The sequence below is a fragment of the Mesitornis unicolor genome, unplaced genomic scaffold, assembly GCF_000695765.1.
Source record: "Mesitornis unicolor isolate BGI_N332 unplaced genomic scaffold, ASM69576v1 scaffold33556, whole genome shotgun sequence".
Taxonomy (NCBI): Eukaryota; Metazoa; Chordata; class Aves; order Mesitornithiformes; family Mesitornithidae; genus Mesitornis; species Mesitornis unicolor.
The window spans coordinates 12913-31937 of NW_010190870.1; the positions used below are offsets into that span (position 1 = coordinate 12913).

General features: G+C 43.6%; 1 protein-coding gene across 1 annotated transcript in view; it reads left to right on the top strand.

Moving 5' to 3' along the window:
- Positions 1–13161, top strand: part of LOC104542297 (E3 ubiquitin-protein ligase NEURL1-like) — a gene marked incomplete at its 3' end in the record, with an annotated part of 18087 nt that extends 4926 nt beyond the window's left edge. The window contains exons 2-5 of the mRNA XM_010186554.1: positions 7658–7899; positions 8070–8168; positions 12431–12574; positions 12840–13161. Of these exons, the coding sequence (XP_010184856.1) occupies positions 7658–7899; positions 8070–8168; positions 12431–12574; positions 12840–13161 (807 nt within the window). The remainder of the gene's footprint in view (positions 1–7657; positions 7900–8069; positions 8169–12430; positions 12575–12839) is intronic.
- Positions 13162–19025: the final 5864 nt, after the last annotated feature.

Sequence of the window (19025 nt, forward strand, 5' to 3'; positions counted from 1 at the left end):
TCAGCAGGATTATACATGAAATGACCCAATTTTACAGTACCTCAAAGTGCCTCTAAATGGATGGTTTATATTAGGTAAGCATTACAGCTCAAAACTTCTTGGTATGTGGTACTGAATGATAAACATAATCCACACTGTCCAGCTGGGTAAGAGAAGTAGAAGAACAGGCTCTGGGATATATATCCTGACCCATGCAGATGCTAAATTAAAGTGAGGGCATACAGGCATGATGTTTGCTATAAATTCAAGCAACAAAATGCAGAAGAGGCACATCTTTTATTTTACACAGGTATGATTCAAAGCTAACTCAAGGGCTTGAGTTTAGGACAATAGCTTCTTGAACTTGCCTTTTCTTCGAATGGCCGTGTAGGTAGGTTACACCATTTTCTGTTATCTCTTGAATTTTGGTTCTACAGGTCTATTTGCTTGTCTTACGTTTACTTTTTTCCTGCTCTCCATTGCTCCCACCTTCCTCCTTGTCCTGACAAATATCTAAAGTTTAACCTTGACAGGTTACTTCTGTTTCTGGTGAACTCTCAATATTCAGACTTTCAAGCTATTACACCGTACATGGAAAATGTGCCCAGGATAGACTTTCCATTAAACTGTATTTAAATTGGAAGAGAATGCTGGCACATCTACAAGTATTCCAGAATTAGATCCCAAAATACTGAGGCTAGTTAATCTTTTGGAAGAACAAAAACTCTTACTGATTTATATTTAGCAGAGGGAATGCATTTTAAAAACACAGTCTATATGGGGCCCCTTGAAGAAAACATCTTTTACATTGATTTGTAGTGCATGGAAATACTACGTGGCCATAAAATATTTGCAGTTGGGCTCTGCTTTTATGTAGCTACTTTTTTTTGCAGCATGAACTGTCACGAACCCTCTGAGAGGGGCTGCTCTGCTGGCTATGGGCTGTGCAGTGAGACACAGCCACCTCTGGGGCAGCAGTTTGGGCTGTGTTAATCACAGCTGTGCCCAGTATTGCAGGAGGGGAAGAGGAAAAGCAGTGTGCAGCTGGCACTACAGTGGAAACACCAGACTGGCGAAGATGAGCCTTTGGTCCAAAACCGATGCAAGGTTTGTACTTGTACTACACCTTGTGACCTGTCTAGCCCAGGTGCCTGCCTCTGGCAGGGGTAAGGGAACGTACTATTTGGAGACAGCACATGTGGAGCCACTGTTGGGCTTCCTCACAGACCCACAGCAGGACATGCGTGAGGGAAGAAGCTGGACTTGCCCTCCCGTGTGCTCATATGGGGTTAGAGAGAGGGGCAGAGGTGCTGTTGGCCCTAATCTCAGCGGCACCACTCTTAATTAAATGTCTATACCTATTCAGGCTTAGTTTATATCTATTTAGGCTTAGATCATAAATTAGGAGGAAGTCTGTAATGTTAATACAGATGTAAAATGTTCTGTGCATAATCTGATCTGTATTAAGAAAATGAGTAATTTGAATTACGGTAAATGGGATTTATCACTGGATTGCCCCGGGTAGACAGTTCCTGGAAAAGGAGCTAAGGCAGGTAACTGGTTCATTAACACAGTGAGTCAGAGAAGGACAGATAACTTACTTTATAAAACATATGTAATCTTGCGGCCAACAGTGTACGTGCTTATCTTTGAGAAGATAAGTATTATCAAGAGGAAGCAGCATGGAAAATATTGGGTTTTTTCCTTCCCTCTGTCCCACCATCTGCAGCATGGACAGATCAGCTGTCACGCTGGGCAAGTTGTTGTTCCTCCTCCTGAAGTGTCAAATACTACCAAAGGAGAAGATTCTCATACTCTACATCTGTAAGAGAATGATAAACAGATTTTTTTAAAACATCCCTAAATCTTAAACTGAACTGGACTTAATCTCGCTTTCTTTTGTTAGAAGACATAAATACATTTTTACATCTCTCGTTAGACTGCTGGCAGACCTGACCTGATCACAGCAGAACAAAAATGCTCTAGATCAAGAAACTTGGATGGTTCCAAGGCAATATTTTTTTACTTTGATCTCATTTCCTACTCACAACATTTAACTTATGATGCCTTAGTAACAATCATAAAGATGCAAAGAGAATAAGGTCAGAAGTGCCTTGCTGCTCTCAAAAATAAATAATTATATGGCCTGTGCAAGCTGCTCCTGCTGTGCATCAGAGGAGCTGCTAGAAAATAGCATGGGGAGAAGCGGCTGCTGCTAATGCAGGGATCTGGGGACACAGCTCCCAAGGCAATTCATCCTCCTGGGGGGCTGCCCCCCCCTCTCCTTACATGGCAGACAGGAGCATATGGCTGCTTACTTATGCTCTTGCTGTTCTTATGTGCTTAGGGGACTTATGGTCCGCGGGGGTTCTTGGGGATTTGTGTGGGGAGAGAGCACAGAGGGAGCTTGCAAAGGGTGGGCAGTGCCCAGGGGAAGTGGAGCGGTGCCAGAGGTCTCGTGGCCGTCCTCTGTGGTGTGCCGCCTCCGTAACTGAATTGCTGTGAATGACTGAGAGATGCTGAGTAAACAGTGTCTAAGTAGGGACCAGGGATGATTAGTGGTTACATGACATCATTACTGAAGTTGTCAAGTTTAAAAATTAATGTATAAGGGGAAGGGTTTTCTTCTAGACAGCTTTATGCATATAGAAATACACATTAACACACTTATTTTCTGATATAATATTTTCTTCACAAAAGAAAGGACATAATCAGCCACCTTAGTGGTGCTTGGTATTTTTAAGCACTTGCAAGCAAGGTGAAGGCTTGAGGGTTTGCCTCCCCAGCTCAGTGCTGCCCTGCTGACCTCTCTTCCTCCCTCTCCTACATTTCAAGGGTCTTCCTCATCTTCCTTCCCACTTCTAGGGGGCAGAGGCTCTTCTAGGCTCTGCCCAGGAGCATCTTCTCATCTCTCTCTGGGTAATTTCAAGCACAAACATTTGTTCAGCCATATCCTTCCTGCAGTCAATTAATAGATTCACCTCTCCTCTGTAGTACTGAAGTCTCTTTGGCCAACCTAAATTTGACTCTGGGCTCTTTCTTTTCTTTTTTTGATAAGGTATTTCAAACAATTTAGGTTTAATCTAACTGAAGTAGAGCTCTTACTCTCCTGTCACTCCTCAGCTCTTTTACCTTCTTTTTTTCCAACTTTTATAAAAATTGCCACCCTTCTTATTCTTACTAAAACTCATAGCCTCAGCATCACCTTCAAGCAAGCCCTCATAAAGCCTCACATCCGAGTTGCAACCAAGGACTCCTAAGTTGATGGGTTCAAGCTGATCACACACAGCCCCACACCCAGGTGATTGCCTGGCACTCCTGCAGAAGTTATTTGTCCACATGAGGAGTGCCTGTTGAACAGGATACGTCCCTGCTCCTCAGCTGCTGCTCTGCCCGTGATGGAGGGCAAAGGCACATCACAGCGGAGCACAGAGGCAGAGGAAATGACAGGCTCTGTTTCAGCCCATCCTCCTAAATCCACTCAAACACATCAGTGTCTTGAGTCCTGCAGATTCTGCCTGCATCTGTCTCATCTTCAGGACACAGTCTTTCCCCTTTCCTTTCTGCAAGCCTCAGTCTTCTCTCTTCTGCCACTGACAGAGACTTGCCACATTTGTGTTTATTCCAAATTTCTACTGTTGTACCTGTTTTCCTACCCTCTGTCTTTCCTGTCACTTTTTGCATCTCTTTCACTAGTTTCATTTTTCTCTATGAAATGAAAGATCAGCTTTTTCACTTTGAAGGCTCCTCACAAACCACTCCCTGTCACTCATCAGTCAGGTTTGAAAGATGGATCCACTGTGGCTCATCCTGCAACCAACTCTGGCTCCTATTGCCCACTTTTTATACTGGGGAGCCTTCTCATAGATGTCTGTAAAACCACCCATATTGTCTTTCAGATCTGTTACTTTAAACACAGCTTTGCTTTTTAGTCAAGAAAAAAAAAAGAAAATAAAGCAGGACTCCAAGCCCCACCCTGCCTGGTATTATCTCCTTTCATGTGCATGTGGTCTGTCTGCACCTGCCTCTTGTCTCGTAATTTGCAATTTAAATGGAAAATCTTACGCTATGTGTGAACTTACTCTCTTGATGCATCTCGTCACTGCTAAAATAGCACGGATGAAAATAAGTTACGTTTTGGCTTTGACTTGTCTTAAACTCTTGGATGGGAGTGCTAGATCTGACCTGCTGGATCAGATCCACCTTGCAGATATGTCCCTAATTCACTCGAGTTTAACCCAAGATGCTCCATAATTTCAGGTGTTCTGGATTTAATGCTCCAGAATTAACCCTTTGTGTTTCTATCAGTGAATGCCCCAACACCTGCAGAGCTATAGCCTGCAGAAAAGCAAAGCTTTGCTTCCTGGTCATCTTGTAATGCCAAGGTGAGTGGTTCACCATGGTGACAGCAATCTGATAAGGTCTCTATCCTTGTAACAGGCACAGGGAGAGCTGAATATAGGCTGGGTCAGGCTGCATGTGAGAAAACAAAGTTTGCAACCCTTTTCAGTTTCCACTGGTGTTAAGCTAATACTTTTTAGTAAACTGTGTCTTGAAGTGTGCTTTTATGAATCTATTTACAAAGCCTACCACAACAAAATGCATTGTGGTTTTCTCCTTTTGAACTGTATTAGCAAATGTGAAGGTATTTCACTGGCATAATCCCCCAAAGTATGGGAACACCTCAAAAAGCAGTAAGACATATGAGCATTCACCTCATAGTTGTTGTTTAATTTTTTGTGTTTTGTTTGTTTGTTTTTCCTCCCCGTGGTGCTAGTGACCATCCAGCTTTGAAGAGCATACTCTTTCAGGGCTGGGGCTTTGCTGCTCCTCGTGTGTGTCCCTGGGGCAGGGCTTCCTGTGCATTCCCCACATTTGCACATCGTTTCCTTTTCTTCCTTCTCAGAATCCTTCCTTTTAAATGCACATACCGTGAGGCCACCTGTCAGAAAAAGCACTCTCTTTTAGCCTTTTTTGATAATGTAATAATTTTGAAACCCTCGTTTCCTTTCATAGTGTGGTGTTTTGCTCTGTCCATGCTTTTCACTGTCACTCACCTGCAGGACAGGTGCCTCTGTCACCAACTCCAGACCACTCCGTTCTTCCTCTCTAGGTGGACAGGGGTTTGTTTTTCCTACTTGCTACTGCATGTCAGTCCCTGGGCTCTGTTTTGAAGTCTTATTTTCTTTTTTTTTTTCTTTTCAATTCTTAATGCCACTTTTTTCACAGGCTCTAAGAAGTTTATCTTAAATACCTTGCAGTTAGTTTTCACTCTGAAATGAGTTTGACTGTATTCTAATAGGTCCCTATTGAGATGTCTTCAACTAGAAAAAAAGATTTTAAAAAAATAAATCCAGTCATTTCTTGCAGCATTTAAGAAATCCTAGGCCTTTAAGATTATGCTTAATGTTTGCAGAGCATGAACGCTTCTGGTGAAAACCCCTAACAGGCTTTGGGATGCATTTTGCTAAGCTGAGAACATCCAATGCTACCTTTTATATAGTGTGTGGATGCTTTCAGGGCTTGAGATCCAGGAGACCAGGGACATCTAACGCACACGGAGGGAGAAGCGTGCCACCTTTGGGGCAATGTTCTGCTTTCTCAAACAGAACTCTGAAAAGGATGCACTTAGCAGTGGGACTCCTGAAGGCAGAGTGGTTCAGAGTGTTACACACCGTGGTTCATGTCATGTCTACTTCACCTTGGCTCACTAAAGGTTTCAGAGGATCCAGCCCATGTGCTTGTGGCTCAGGGGAGCAAGTGGTACATTACCACTTTTGCTGTGCTCTTGACAGGGCTCACGATATTAGGGGCAGGCTGTGTTCAGGGTTCAGACACAGTGCTGAAGGAAATGGTTCAAGCAGCATCTATTATTGGGCATGAATTGAAAACTGAAGTCTATTCAATCTTTAAAACCAAAAGAGTGAGCAGATGCTGTTCTTTATGACCCCCAACATGAAATCTTGAAAGCTGCATGGGGGTCCATGGTGCTTCTTTGGATTTGCAGTCCTTTGACACAGAGGCTGTTTTCAGACAGGCGTGGTTTTCCTTGTGGCTTTTGTCACAAGATACCAGTTTGCGTAGTCATGGCACGTTGCTACAACTCCTGCTTGTCAGGGGGAAGTTGTCTTATGGTGTGGAGTGGGAAACCTGCAGTGCCCTTGAACACGCACTCAGATTTTTGAGCATCAAATAACTCTCAGTTGGTTCATTTCTCCCTTAAAGCATTAATGAAAGTTTTTTAAAGTCCTGTTTCTCTGGTCTCCCTGCTCTGAAGTGGTAACACTGTTGCTGAAAGTGTGAGGAAAAAACCCAGCAAGCAGATGAGGGGAGGAGGCTGAAGTGGCTGATGCTGAAATTGTATTAAAATATTCTCATCAGAAACCAGGATTTTAAGTTCTGTTGGTAGTTATTCAGGCTCACCCTGATGATGTGCCATTACAGCTTCATGTAGCTACAAGTTAAAACTACCCCAAAGTCTGGGAGGAAGAGGCCAAGAATTATATTAGAGATGTAAGCATTATTTTATAGCAGCTATATAAAGACATAACTGTTAGCAATTAATTTGTGTGAAGAATGTATATAGTTTCTATAGTTTGCATGTTTGAGGCATAGAGTTTTTAACCATACTGTTTAGTCATGCATCTTTACAGTGCAAACTGGCATGTTGTTAAGGTCATATTTGCTTTAGTTGCATCTCTGAGTCTATCATGAAATAATAACTTATCTGTTGATACTCTGTTTCCAAATCAACGAGTATCTCCTCCCAAACATATGTGCATAGTGTAGTGTGTATGTGCACACAAGGAAAAGGAAGCAGATGACTTGTGTTCAGTATAATGATTGTTTTGTGCTTGGACTGCTGCAGACTCCCTGTTGAAAAGAAACTCAGGCATCCGTTCATTCATGAACAAAGCTGCTGTCCCAGCTGTGGTGGTTGTGCATTGACTCTTTGTGTAGGGCCTTGGTTAGAGAAAGACATAATCTCCTCCCTGCTTCATAGCCCTTCTCCCTCTTCGCTTTCCTCACTGTAACCATAGCATGCTGATCAATGCCTCCATGACAGGTGGAATCTCAGCTGAGGTTCCCATCAGTGGAGGAGAGAGGAGAATTGATGGTGGTTGGCAGAAGAATCCAGATGGGTTATTGCTGAGTGGTTCCTGAGTATAAATCAGCAGAGTACGTGTTTAAGCTGGCACTTAACAGGGCTGGACAGGACACATGGAGGCAAGGGTTGATGAAGTTGCTGTTGCAAAGGAGGAGTGAGAAATGGTCAAGTTGTGTGGGAGTCCTCTGGAAATGGAAAATTCTCCCTAAATGTGACAGCTTTGATATAGCAACTTCACACATGCTTTGCTCCAGTTCTGGAACCAATTCTTGCTTTCTTTTCTGATGTGTGGCCTCAAAATGGCTTGTGATTTCAGTGCTGAGCTGTGTTCTCCATGTCATGCTCTGTACTATCAGACTGTCCAGATGGGATCCTTCAGCATCCTTGTAGCCTTTTATTGTCTAAGATGCTCCAGAAACCTTTAGTGATTTACAGAGTGGGGATTTGCTTAACTTTTATTTTGATCTATAGTTACCCGCTGAAGTTTCTGGGGTATTTTGCATGGAAAGGTTTTTCTTGTGTATTACTCACAGCAGATTTGAACCCCTTTTTCCCCCATTCTGCTTTCAGATTCCATAGGTGGGTCATTTTCGGCTTCCTCCCACCGATGCCACCACAAGCAGAAGCACTGTCTCCCCATCCCGCAGTGTGGAGCTCTGTCCATCAGCCCTCTGCTTTTTCATCCCCACACCAAGGGATCCCAGATCATCATGGACACAACACAGAAGGCAGTGAAGCGCCAGGCTAGCTTCTGCAATGCTATTACCTTCAGCAACAGGCCCATTGTTATTTATGAACAAGTCAGGCTTAAGGTGAGTAAATGATACTTACTGCCATGTGAGCTACTGTGAATGAATGTTGTGGTGTACCAGGCTTTAGTGCTTGCACCAGACCTTTAGTCCTTCCTTGAAAAGCACAGTAGTCAGACCTTGCCCTTAAATATCTGCCATCTTTTTTGGTACTTCTGCTTTTGTCATAATAGTTTTTGGAGCCATCAGTGGAGACCACTGTAGAAACTGGGAAGAAAAAGGAAATCCATGCTCCAGAAGAGCTTATCTGGATGCTGGGCAATGAACAACAGGTTTAGTTGAGACTGCTTGGAAAACAGCAACAAAAAAGGGCTGTATTGGTCAGTCTGAAAGGCAGCAGCCTCAATATCTCTCTACCCAACCTGTCCTCTAGCATCCTGCTAGGAGTTTTATTGGGTGGGCTGAGGGAGTTAGTTAATGCATTCAGTTCCAAAACAAGCTTTTTTCTTCCTGTAAACAAGGCAGCAATGAGGGCTGGTGTCATGGAGGTAGGAGTCAGCCTCTCCACAGCCAACAGATCAGAGGTGAAAAGGACTTGGAAGTGAAGGCACTTGCTCATGTGCGTGGCAGGGAAGATAAGAGGGTTTTGCTGAACAGATGAAAGGAGCAGTCAGTGCAGTCACAGTTGTCATCTAAGAAAAGGATCTTTCTGGAGGTCTGCTGACTGCTTTGTTGAATCAGTCTCCTGATAGCATTAAGGTCAGAGGAGAGAACATTGCAGGCAGCACATTTTTCTTGCTGGCAGAGGCCAATTTCACTTCTTTTGTGTCTGTGGTAGCCAAGGGAATGGAGTTGGTTCTCCTTGTGCTGCAGCTGGTGTGGGAAGTCCAACTCCTCTAAGGGAGCATAGCTCCATGTGCACTGGGCGCTGCTTCCCAATGAAGAAATTCACCAGTCCCCATCAGAACTGAGGCACATTTCAAGCTCTCAGCACCGTGAAGGAGCTTGGGGCCCTTTGCACTTCGTCCACAGATATTTTCCAATATTTATGCCCTCTGGTTTGTGGGACTGTGTTTTTCTGTTCTTAGCTGGTTCTGTGCATTTCACTGGCACAAAGTAGGTCATCATCTTTGGCAGACTTTAGTTCATGGCACATGTGAAAGATCTGCCTGCAAATCCTTCATTTACACACAAGGAGTTTTATCTACATATAGTATACATATCTGTACGCTGAGTCTGAATGAACCTGATGCTGTCCATTGCTAGAGGTCCCAGACTGCTGTGATGTACAGCAGTGTATAAACCTTCCCTGTCTCTTCCCTCACAGCCAGCAAAGGAGCAAAAAACGAGCAATATGCTTCCTTTCAAAAATAGAGAGAGATTTCAATAATTTCGGGCTCAGGCCTATAGGCAGAAAAATCTCTCCTATGGGTTTGTTGTTTCCTGCAGAGATCTTACTGCTTCCATTCAGGCTCGAAACCCAGCAGGACTTCCTCACGTTGCCTAATGGGATTTTTTCCACGTTGGCCAGCAGTTTGGACAAACAACTGTGAAAAATGATTTGGGAGAAGATGAAAGCAGCATTGCATTTTTGAAAACACCATCAAAGATTTGAGTGGGTTTAGTGGTTTAGGCAAAGGTTCTGGGTTATTCCTTCCTCATTCTGAAACAATGCAGCTATCTCAGGAAATTCACACTTGTTTATCACTGTATATTTTAGGATTTTAGCTTGCATAACATATGTGAATAATATGCATGCAAATCTTTCATTTCTGCACAAGGGATTTATGAACAGAGCTCCTGCTAAGTCTAATGGGAAGGTCTCATGGGAGTTATCAACAGGCTTCAGCACTCTAGGGACAGATGTAAAAGTGAAAACATCTTTGCTTTTCTGCTAAGTCCATCCTGCAATTGCCTTGTTATTGTATGTGCCTGTGGAAAATGGCATCTTAAACCTTCTTACCAGCTAAAGATTAGCCATGAGCCCAATCATTCATGTCCTATAAATTTTAAACTTCCTTTAAAAAACTAGAAGAAGTCATAGAATAGAATCATAGAATGTGTTGGGTTGGAAAGCACCTTTAAAGATCATCTAGTCCAACCCCTCTGCAGTAAACAGGGACATTGTTACTAGATCAGGTTGCTGAGAACCCCATCAAGCCTGACCTTGAATATCTCCAGGGATGGGGCCTCCACCACCTATCTGGGCAACCTGTGCCAGTGATCTACCACCCTCATATTGAAGAGCTTTTTTCTGATATCCAACCTAAACCTACCCTTTTCTAGTTTACAACTATTACCCCTCATCCTATTGCTACATGCCATAGTGAACAGTCAGGAGATACCATTCTATTTCTTAGGTGTTGTATCTTGGATTTTATTCTGAGATTTCTTTGCAGCTTTGGGAATACCATTAGGCAGCCAGAGCTGTGTGAGGTTTGGGAAAATTTCCTCTTTCTTTGCCTCCAAGGTATGTGTCCCTGTGTGGTTTCTTCTGTGTAACCTGGGGCACTGCTAGGGAGTGGGGTGAAATTGTCAAAGGTAGCGCAAGAGCAGGAGTCTGAAGATGTGGAAGCAGCCATGGCTTAGCAGTCTGGATGCAGATTGTATCTTTTCCTCCCCTTCTGGTACCCGGTGGACCTCCCAAGTTTTTCTGCTAGCAGTGGCTGCTGAAGAGAGAATTTGGTCCGTCATCAACCATTGCCTTTTTTAGCAAAACTGTACCCTTTGTCCAGCTGTCTCTAATTCTTGGCAGGCTTTATACCAGATTTTAATTTGGATATTAGTTTGCCCATAGTCAGACTGTATTGAGAACTGTTTATGGGTGCTGATTAATACATGGAACATGTGCAGCCTCAATTACCATATGAATATTTACATTGTGCAGCCTGTCATTGCTGTGAAGTATCGGCAAGAGACTGTGAAAGAGTAAATTGTACAAATAATAATGAGGCCATATTTATCTCAGACCCAAAAGCTTTTAGAATTTGCAGTGTATTTGCTGCAATAAATAATCCAGACTTCTTGGAGTGTGCATGTAATTCCCATTTTGTCACTTGGACGCCCCATCCATCCCCACTTCCACTGGAGACATGCATGATCCCATCCCATCTTGGCTGGGCATGTAAAATATCAAATCTGCTCCAGTCCTTTTTAGTGCCACCCTGGTGTCCATCCTGCAAGCAGGAGCTTCCCATGGTTCCTAGGACTGAGGTCAGTGCTCAAGTGTTGGATGTAAGCAGTAGGTGCTTGGCTGAACTGAGTAGGGATAAATAGCAGCACTCGCTTAACTGAGGAACCGTCTGTCGATAACTTCTTTCTGAAGCTCTGACTTGTTTTCTCTGATACTTTAATTATAAAGAAGACATCTCTGGGCTCTGAACAGTGTCTTTGTTGTGAGATTGTTGTGTCCTAAAGGGTACACGTTCTAGATTTCCCTTGGAGAGGAACATGTGAAAGAAAAATGGAATGTTCACAAATGTGATTAGAAGAGAATTTAGAAGTCCAAAGAAGATGTCTTAGAGAATCCCTTGTTGAAAATCCTGTTCTTTCAAGCTGGGACATGAGGGGCTGCTGCCAGGCTTTTGATGACAAAGTCCTTAGTCCTGGACAGTTCAGTCTGTGGCATTGCCACTCATCTAAGCCATTAGTAGTTTGGTAGAGCAAGGCATTACAGTAAGGTATCAAGTTCTGTGTGACAGCTGGTAGGTGGTACCTATCCATGTTTCTGCTCTTGTCCTGCAGCCAAGAGTGAAATTGCTTGAGGCTGCCAAGGATTTGATGGAAGAGGGGTATCTCAGATGCTCTCATGTTTGCTGCAGGTTCAGTGCATGAACAGCAACACCAATTATGTGTCAACTGGCACGCAGGAACTGTCCTGGCCCCACATCAGGATTTGGTCCAGCATCCTTAGGTCTTTCATTTCATATCCCTTTGAGAGGAACAATCTTAGCAGGTTCATACTCAACAAAATGAGAGGAAAAAAATTCTCCAGTAGCATCATATACATATAGGGACCATACTAACCCTGGAAGACTCCCTACTTCCATGGAAAGAAAGAAGACTTTTAACTGGGTGATGTTCTGGATGTGCTACACATGTTTAAGACCTGCTACCTGCTCCCCTCAGATCTCCTTCAGTCCAGGCTTCAGTGCATGTGAGAGGAAGCTGATGAGTCTGGAGGCATCTGTGATCCTTTGCCCTGCTGTCTCTCAGGTGCAGAAGGGTGGATATGACACGTGCACTATCCCAAAAACATAGCAGACGTTCCAGACCCCAGATACACTGAGTAAATGCATACTGACAGGCAGGGTGTAGATGTGCACAGCATATCTTGAAAAACACCACTCACAGCTGAAAGAAATAGGTTTTCCCTGGTTATAAGACCACATCTATCATTGCCTCCTAATTGTGTATTTAATATAGGTAAATACTTTAAATTGTGCTTTCCCACACACAAGTTCTCTGCTGCAAGGCTGTGATTTCATCCAATCTGACAAGCTAAACAGGGGTAAGACTATCTGTTATTTGTCTGGGAAAGCCAGAAAACCCTATGGTGGAGACTGTGATTCTGGAGCCAGTGCTTTTTCCTCAGGTCATGAGAGACCTCATCATCCTAGCACCATGGAGGAAGAGCTCTGCTGCTGCAGGTGCTGAGATAAAAGCTCTTATGGCCATTTTTGGCACATTTTGTGAGAGGATGATTCTTAGGCCAAAAGGAATTACCCTAGAAATAGAAGTGAGTCATCATGCAGCTGTAATTACATTTCACCTCTCTGCAAAGATTTTATTTGATTTTTTTTTTTAACATGTGCATTGTATCCTAAATATGCAGCATTGCTGCAGCTGAAAAAGCTACAGCAGTGTTTGGTGGATAAAATGCTTCCTAAATCTAGTGGGCTCATCTGTTGTGGTGGCTGTTGGTGCTCGATGGCATAGAGTCTGTACCATGTAAGTAGGTGTTCAAGTGCCAAATGCTGTTATTGCTGCTGTTATCTTTGCAGATCACTAAAAAGCAGTGTTGCTGGAGTGGGGCTCTTCGACTTGGGTTTACTTCCAAAGATCCATCGAGGATTAACCCTGACACTCTGCCCAAGTACGCCTGCCCCGACTTGGTTTCCCAAAGCGGTTTTTGGGCCAAGGCTCTGCCTGAAGAGTTTGCGAATGAGGGAAACATCATAGCCTTCTGGGTGGACAAGAAGGGACGTGTTTTCTATCGGGTGAATGACTCTGCTGCCATGCTCTTCTTCAGCGGGGTGAGGACGGCAGAGCCCCTCTGGGCGTTGATCGATGTCTACGGACTCACCCGTGGAGTGCAGCTCTTAGGTGAGTACCTGGGTCCAAATGCGCAGGGATGATGCTGAGCCGTACACTGCCTGTACGCCTCTCTGTGCTGGGACAGGTGCAGGGACATGTATTTTGTTTCTCCTCAGAGCATCTCACGACCTCAGCCTGGATCAGTGGGTGTTTGAAACTTAGCCCATAAAAATAACATGAGTTGAAGGTGGGAAACAGCTGCTACAGTGTAGCACTAGAAGCCATCTGTAAATATGCTCAGAGGTGTTGCTCTGTCAGAGTGTAGTCTGGAGTGTGGCATATACCTTCTAAAACTTTGTTTTTTTTCTCATCTGCTGCTTTCCCCATGCCGAAGTGGGGATATGCATTTTACATGTTATGGATATATCCTTCCTGGGTGGCACTATTATGACTTTCTGGCTGGTTTAGTGGGCCGATTTGAAACATGGATATCCTCCAAGTTACCTGGGAGAACCTGTGGCTGGTTTTGCCAGAATATTGCTTTCACAGAGGAGTTTTATTCATCCTCTGGAGCCTGGATATACAGTTAGGGTTGGAGGATAAGGAGTGCTGAGTGCCTTTGTCTTCTGCCATCCTTAGCTGAAATGGAGACAGTTTTGGCATTCATGAGGACTCAATCTAGCCCCAAATGTGCAGGCTGTCAGGGCTTGGGCTGTTTGAGTTTACATATCTTAGAAGAACTGAAAAGTATGTCCAAGGACCCAACTTAAGGGGCAGCTAGGTTGCTGGAGGTGTCAGCATGCAACCTTAGAGTTGGCTTTGCATTGTCACTGGGGGGAAAATCATAGCAGTTCTCATGTAACAGTTTCATGGGTCTTGTTTTCACCATGGAAAAGGTTAGATAGTACCTGCTGACCTTCATGAGCTGAACAGTTCCTTCTGAAGATGAGCTTGCTAGGCTGAGAGAGATCCTGGCTCTTTCCTTTTGCGCAGCCTGATAGTCTCTGTTAAAATGACATTGTCATGCTGTATATCAAAAACTTTAATGAAGCCTCTTTCTGACAGTTCTGCCTCCTTTCTGCACTGGTTGCTGCATTAAAAAACATGGCAGGACTGCCTGTAGCAACCTACACAGCAGGGAAGAGGGATGTGGAGGAGGTGAAGAAATGGAACTGACCTCTTCTTGCTGCAAAAACTACTGGCACAAGATTGCACAAGACAGAGGAATTAAAGAACTTCTCAGCAGCTCTTTGCTTTCTTTTAGGATCAGAAAGATTTATCTTTTGTTGTGAATCAGCTTGAATCGGAGCCACTAGGCAACTGTTTGTAGGCCAAGGTGGTGATATTTGAATTGGGATCTAGAATTTGAGCAGATGTCACGCCAAGGGTTCAGTTAGGAAGAGCTGACGAATGACTTCAAGTCCTCTGGCTGTTCTTGCGAGATTTGGCACCTTAGGACTCCTCCACCTGATTAATGAGGTCCCATAACTCTGGATTATGTGTTTCCTTTCAAAACACCCAAGAAATCATTTCCTATCCGTCATCCGCCCCTGTGTTGTCCTAGCATCTTCCGCCTCCTCTTTCACAAGGAAAACGTGACTCTTGCCAGCCACTTGACTCTGGTGGAACAGACTCACTGATGGGTATAAAGTCCCTGAATGAATCCGGCAGCTTCTGAGTTTACACAGTAGGCGTGGAGCTCTGATATGTATTTATAGCTCATTCCAGCAGCCTTCAGCAGGCTTTAAGCCTAGCAACTGTGCCGAAACATCTTCAACTTGAGTCTTCTCTATCTCCATTCGTTTTTGCACATTATTACAGAGTGGGGAAATTGTTGGCTGTGTTGCCTCTGGATCCTATAGACGTACCCACTGCAGTGCTCTGCATGCCTGTTTTAGTGTAGCAGACCACACATATAGTACAGGACAACTTGCCAAAAATTCCCGGGACTTGACAAATGTAGCTTAGCTACAAACATATGGTCAAGTTCAGCCTGGTATGGCATGCAGGGCATCTGATGGAGGCTGCGGATGCTGGAGTGGTGTTTTGAACAGAGGAGCCAAGCATTTCAAATTACAGTTCAGTGATTTATTCTGCCCCCCAACCCCAAACATGTTCCTTGCTCTTGACCCTCACTATTTTCCCAATGGCTATAGGGATGCAGGGTCATACTGTACCTTTGCAGAGCCTCCATTTGCTTTTATGTGTATGTCACCCAAGAATCTGGCCAAAAGCTTTGCCATTTCTGGTGACTCTTTTTCTGTTTATTGCAGAATTATTCCCTCCTCGCTCCCAATAATGTAACTTCAGTTCCAAAATCAGACTTGCCTGAGGAAAGATATGCCGCAGTAAGTCTGTTGTCACTGCAAGATCCCAGCTCTGCAGGGGAATGCACAGTGTGTATTTTTGTTGCCAAAAGTCACAACTTCTAAAACTTCATATTTTTGTTTCACTTATCTGCATTACAGTAGTAGTTCCAGCCAAAATAAAAGACCCAGTAAAGCAGAGCAATGACCAAGTCTAGTGACACTGTTACTGTCTTAGAGATTTAATAAAGAGGGACTTGAACAAGAGGGAGCCTAAAGGCTGGGAGAGTTAAAGAGAGAAGTTGTACAACAGTGTCACCCAATTCAGGGATGCCATCAGCCTTGTTGCCCAGTTCAGTCCTGCCTCCCTCTCTATCAGCATCACAGGCATTGCACAACATTCTGGCATCACTAAATTGTGCCTGTGGATGAAAGAGAAACAGCTGGTTCATATCTTACTTTTTCATTTTCTTCGGCTTACGGTTTTACCAATAGCACCAACCTTACTGATAGTTACCTGCATATCATTACTGCTGTCAATGCACAGGTTTATGTGGCTGTCACAGATGTTCCTGAGTCTGGCCACCCTTGCTGTATGTTCAGAAGTCGAGCCCTTTAAGCAGCTTCTTTGCCTGCTGAGTTTTGTTCTGAAACAGGTAAAAGGGGCTTGCATGGTCCATGGCATCTCAGCTGAGGGGAGGTCAGGAACTGAGCCTGGACCACGTCTTGCCTGTCACTGCTGGAGTGAGTCAAAATGAGAGACTGGCTTAAATCCACCTTCAAGGTGGCTTCAGAGATGAGGTTCACAGTGCTCACACGCTTGGTCACAGGTGAGAGGCTGCTCCTCGCTCTCCTTGCCTCTACCCACATTGTAGAGATGAAAAGGCTTACATTCACCCAGGAACCTGGTCTCTGACCACAGTCTCAGCTGGTTTCCTGCCACAGTGTAAAGGCCTGCACAGGGGAGGCTGTTGCAACCGAGTACATGCATGTCCTATGTTTTAGGGCATGAGTTTCAGAGTAGATGCTGGCTTATGTGACCTGTAAACATGCCCTTATACAGTGACTCTCCTGCCGACATGCTCAGCTTGCAGGCAGGATGGTTTACAGCTCTGCTTCCCTTTTTGGGCAGTTAGTTTTGCACAAGTACACTTCTAAATTCCAGGATAATTTAAAGTAATATTTACTAGAAATGTGGCTTAGCCTTATGTTATCACTTCAACATACACACATGCTCATTCACACTTCAAAAAGAGTCCGAGAAAAATGGAATATAAGCAATCTGCTGTCTCACTGCTATAATAAAGCATCAAAAAAGAAGAGGAAAGGAGCAGCTGTTTAAATCCTGGGGTCTTCAGAGCCCTGGAGGAAGGATGGCAGCTCAGGGGAACCAAATGGTGTTGCCTCACATTAGCCTGCTTCTTCCAAGGCCTTGGCTAGTGAGCCTGGCATTGACTAAGAAATGTTCATCAACACTTGCTGCGGACTCTCCGCTGCACAGCATGGGTGGCAGCTCTTCTCAGTGACCTGTAAATTAAAGCATAATGCATGTCTTCAGCATTTTCTTGTACCTTTTGGTGGAGAATTCCAGGCTGTATGGTGCCTTTTTGAAAATTGCCCCCTTTTTTTGGCAGTGATATTGTAGCACAGGATCATGGAATGATTGAGATTGGAAAGGACCTATGAAGATCATCTAATCCAAGCATCTAGGGTCTTTTCTTTCAAAGCATGACAGATATGGAAAAAAGGTAATGCAAAGAAATTATTATTTCAGCATACTGCTCCTACCCTGTATTTCCAGTGGGGTAACAGGAGGAACGACCTGTTGATTTTCCTTAGTCCCGTTTGTTACTGGTATGGTCAATAACCAAAGCCCTTTATTGTTTATTACTCCATTCCCACTCTTCTCCCATCCATCTGTATTTTCATTCATGCAGTATTTCAAAGTATTCTTAGACCTTTACTAGCACAGACTTATATATTATATTTATTATATATTATATTTAGATTGGCACACTGAGAGGCACCTGTTGAAGAAAGCAAAGCTTCATCAGCTTTTAGGAAGATAAAATACGTGAAAAACTACTAAGACCTTGCAAAGTGGGAAAACTTTAACTGCACATGTATTAAATGTAAATGTATGACATTAACCTGAAGTACAAACAGTATAAATATATACTTTGGTCATAAATACATATACAGATTCTAGTAGAACTAACTGACAGTGCTATGTATTATATTAGATATTTGGGAAATCTTTTCTTTCTCTGGATCCCCTTCCTAGCTTCTTATTTTTTCATGTTTGCGAAGTATCAAAAGTCAAAGTATGAACTGGTCATGGATGGATATGTACCCATCTCGGGACTTAAGTTAGTGTATTTTCGACAAGAATCATAAAATCATAGAATACCAGGTTGGAAGGGACCAACAAGGAAGTTGCATGTTTTTTAGGGAAGGAAGGAAACATGTTTTTCTTTCTATACCGCTGTCAGTTCTTAGGTAAATTGAATCTCCAGCTCCAGGGCACCTTTAGAAGAAACATTAAATAAGCCTCAAATGAGGTGGATTTATGGGCAAATTTCAGGAGTGAATGGTATAAGACTGATGATAAATTTGATTCATCACATGCAGCTGCAATTTTACCATGTGGCTATTACTCTTTTATTTTTCAAGTGCAAAACTTATTTTCCAGTACCCACAGGAATCCGTTTCTTTTGCTATTCTGACACATGCAAGTAAGCAGAGTGATCTGCTGAGAGTGCTTAGCACTAAACAAAATGAGATAATCAAATATGACTGCAGTGTATTTTTATAGTGTATTGTTGAAAGTGGAAGCTATAAACTATTTGCCCTCTCTGTGGAAGTCTGTGACAATCTGATGGAAAAGAATAATAAGTGTTTAAACAGTGTCCTGCTTAATGAAGGCAAGAAGTACACGAGCTGCAACAGTCAGTTGTCATTGTTTTTCCACATCTTTTAAGGGGAGAGAGAATTTAATTTGATCATAAAGTTTTATTGTCTGTAGCTATTGTCTCTATGGCAGCTGGAGGAAGCTCTCTAACACAGCTAAAAATGTGAAAACAGTTTCATAAACACCTAATGTCTTGCAATTTTAATTAATCCCTGCTTTGCCATAGCACCTGTGGAGAAACATGTTTTTTCAGATGCAATAGGCACCTGAAAGTCATCCCATAGCCCAAAGGCCGCTCCTTGTGTCTGTCTGCTCTCCAGGTCTGTCTGTCTTGCTGATGATGATAAGGCTGCTGGAGGCAACACGTTCAAACAAGCCAGAGCTCACCATGGCCTCATGAGTGCAGTGGCTTTTATCCTTCCTTCTCTGCATTTGGTTGTAAACAGCGGAAAGTTTGTGCCCGTGAGTCTGGGCTCGCCCGCGGGGCAAGACAGTGCCAGCCCTGCCCTGCTCTCCCACTGCCCATGCTGGGCATTTTGGGCAGTTGAATGATGAATGCCAAGTAAGTCAGAACAGCCAGATGCCAAGGAAAATAAGGTCCCCGAGGAATCAGCATTTCAGACTTCACCAGGTCTCAGTGAGGTGATAAATTGTTAAATTGCACATAGGCTGTGTGCGTTACATATGTTTTCACAGAATCACAGAATCGCTCAGTT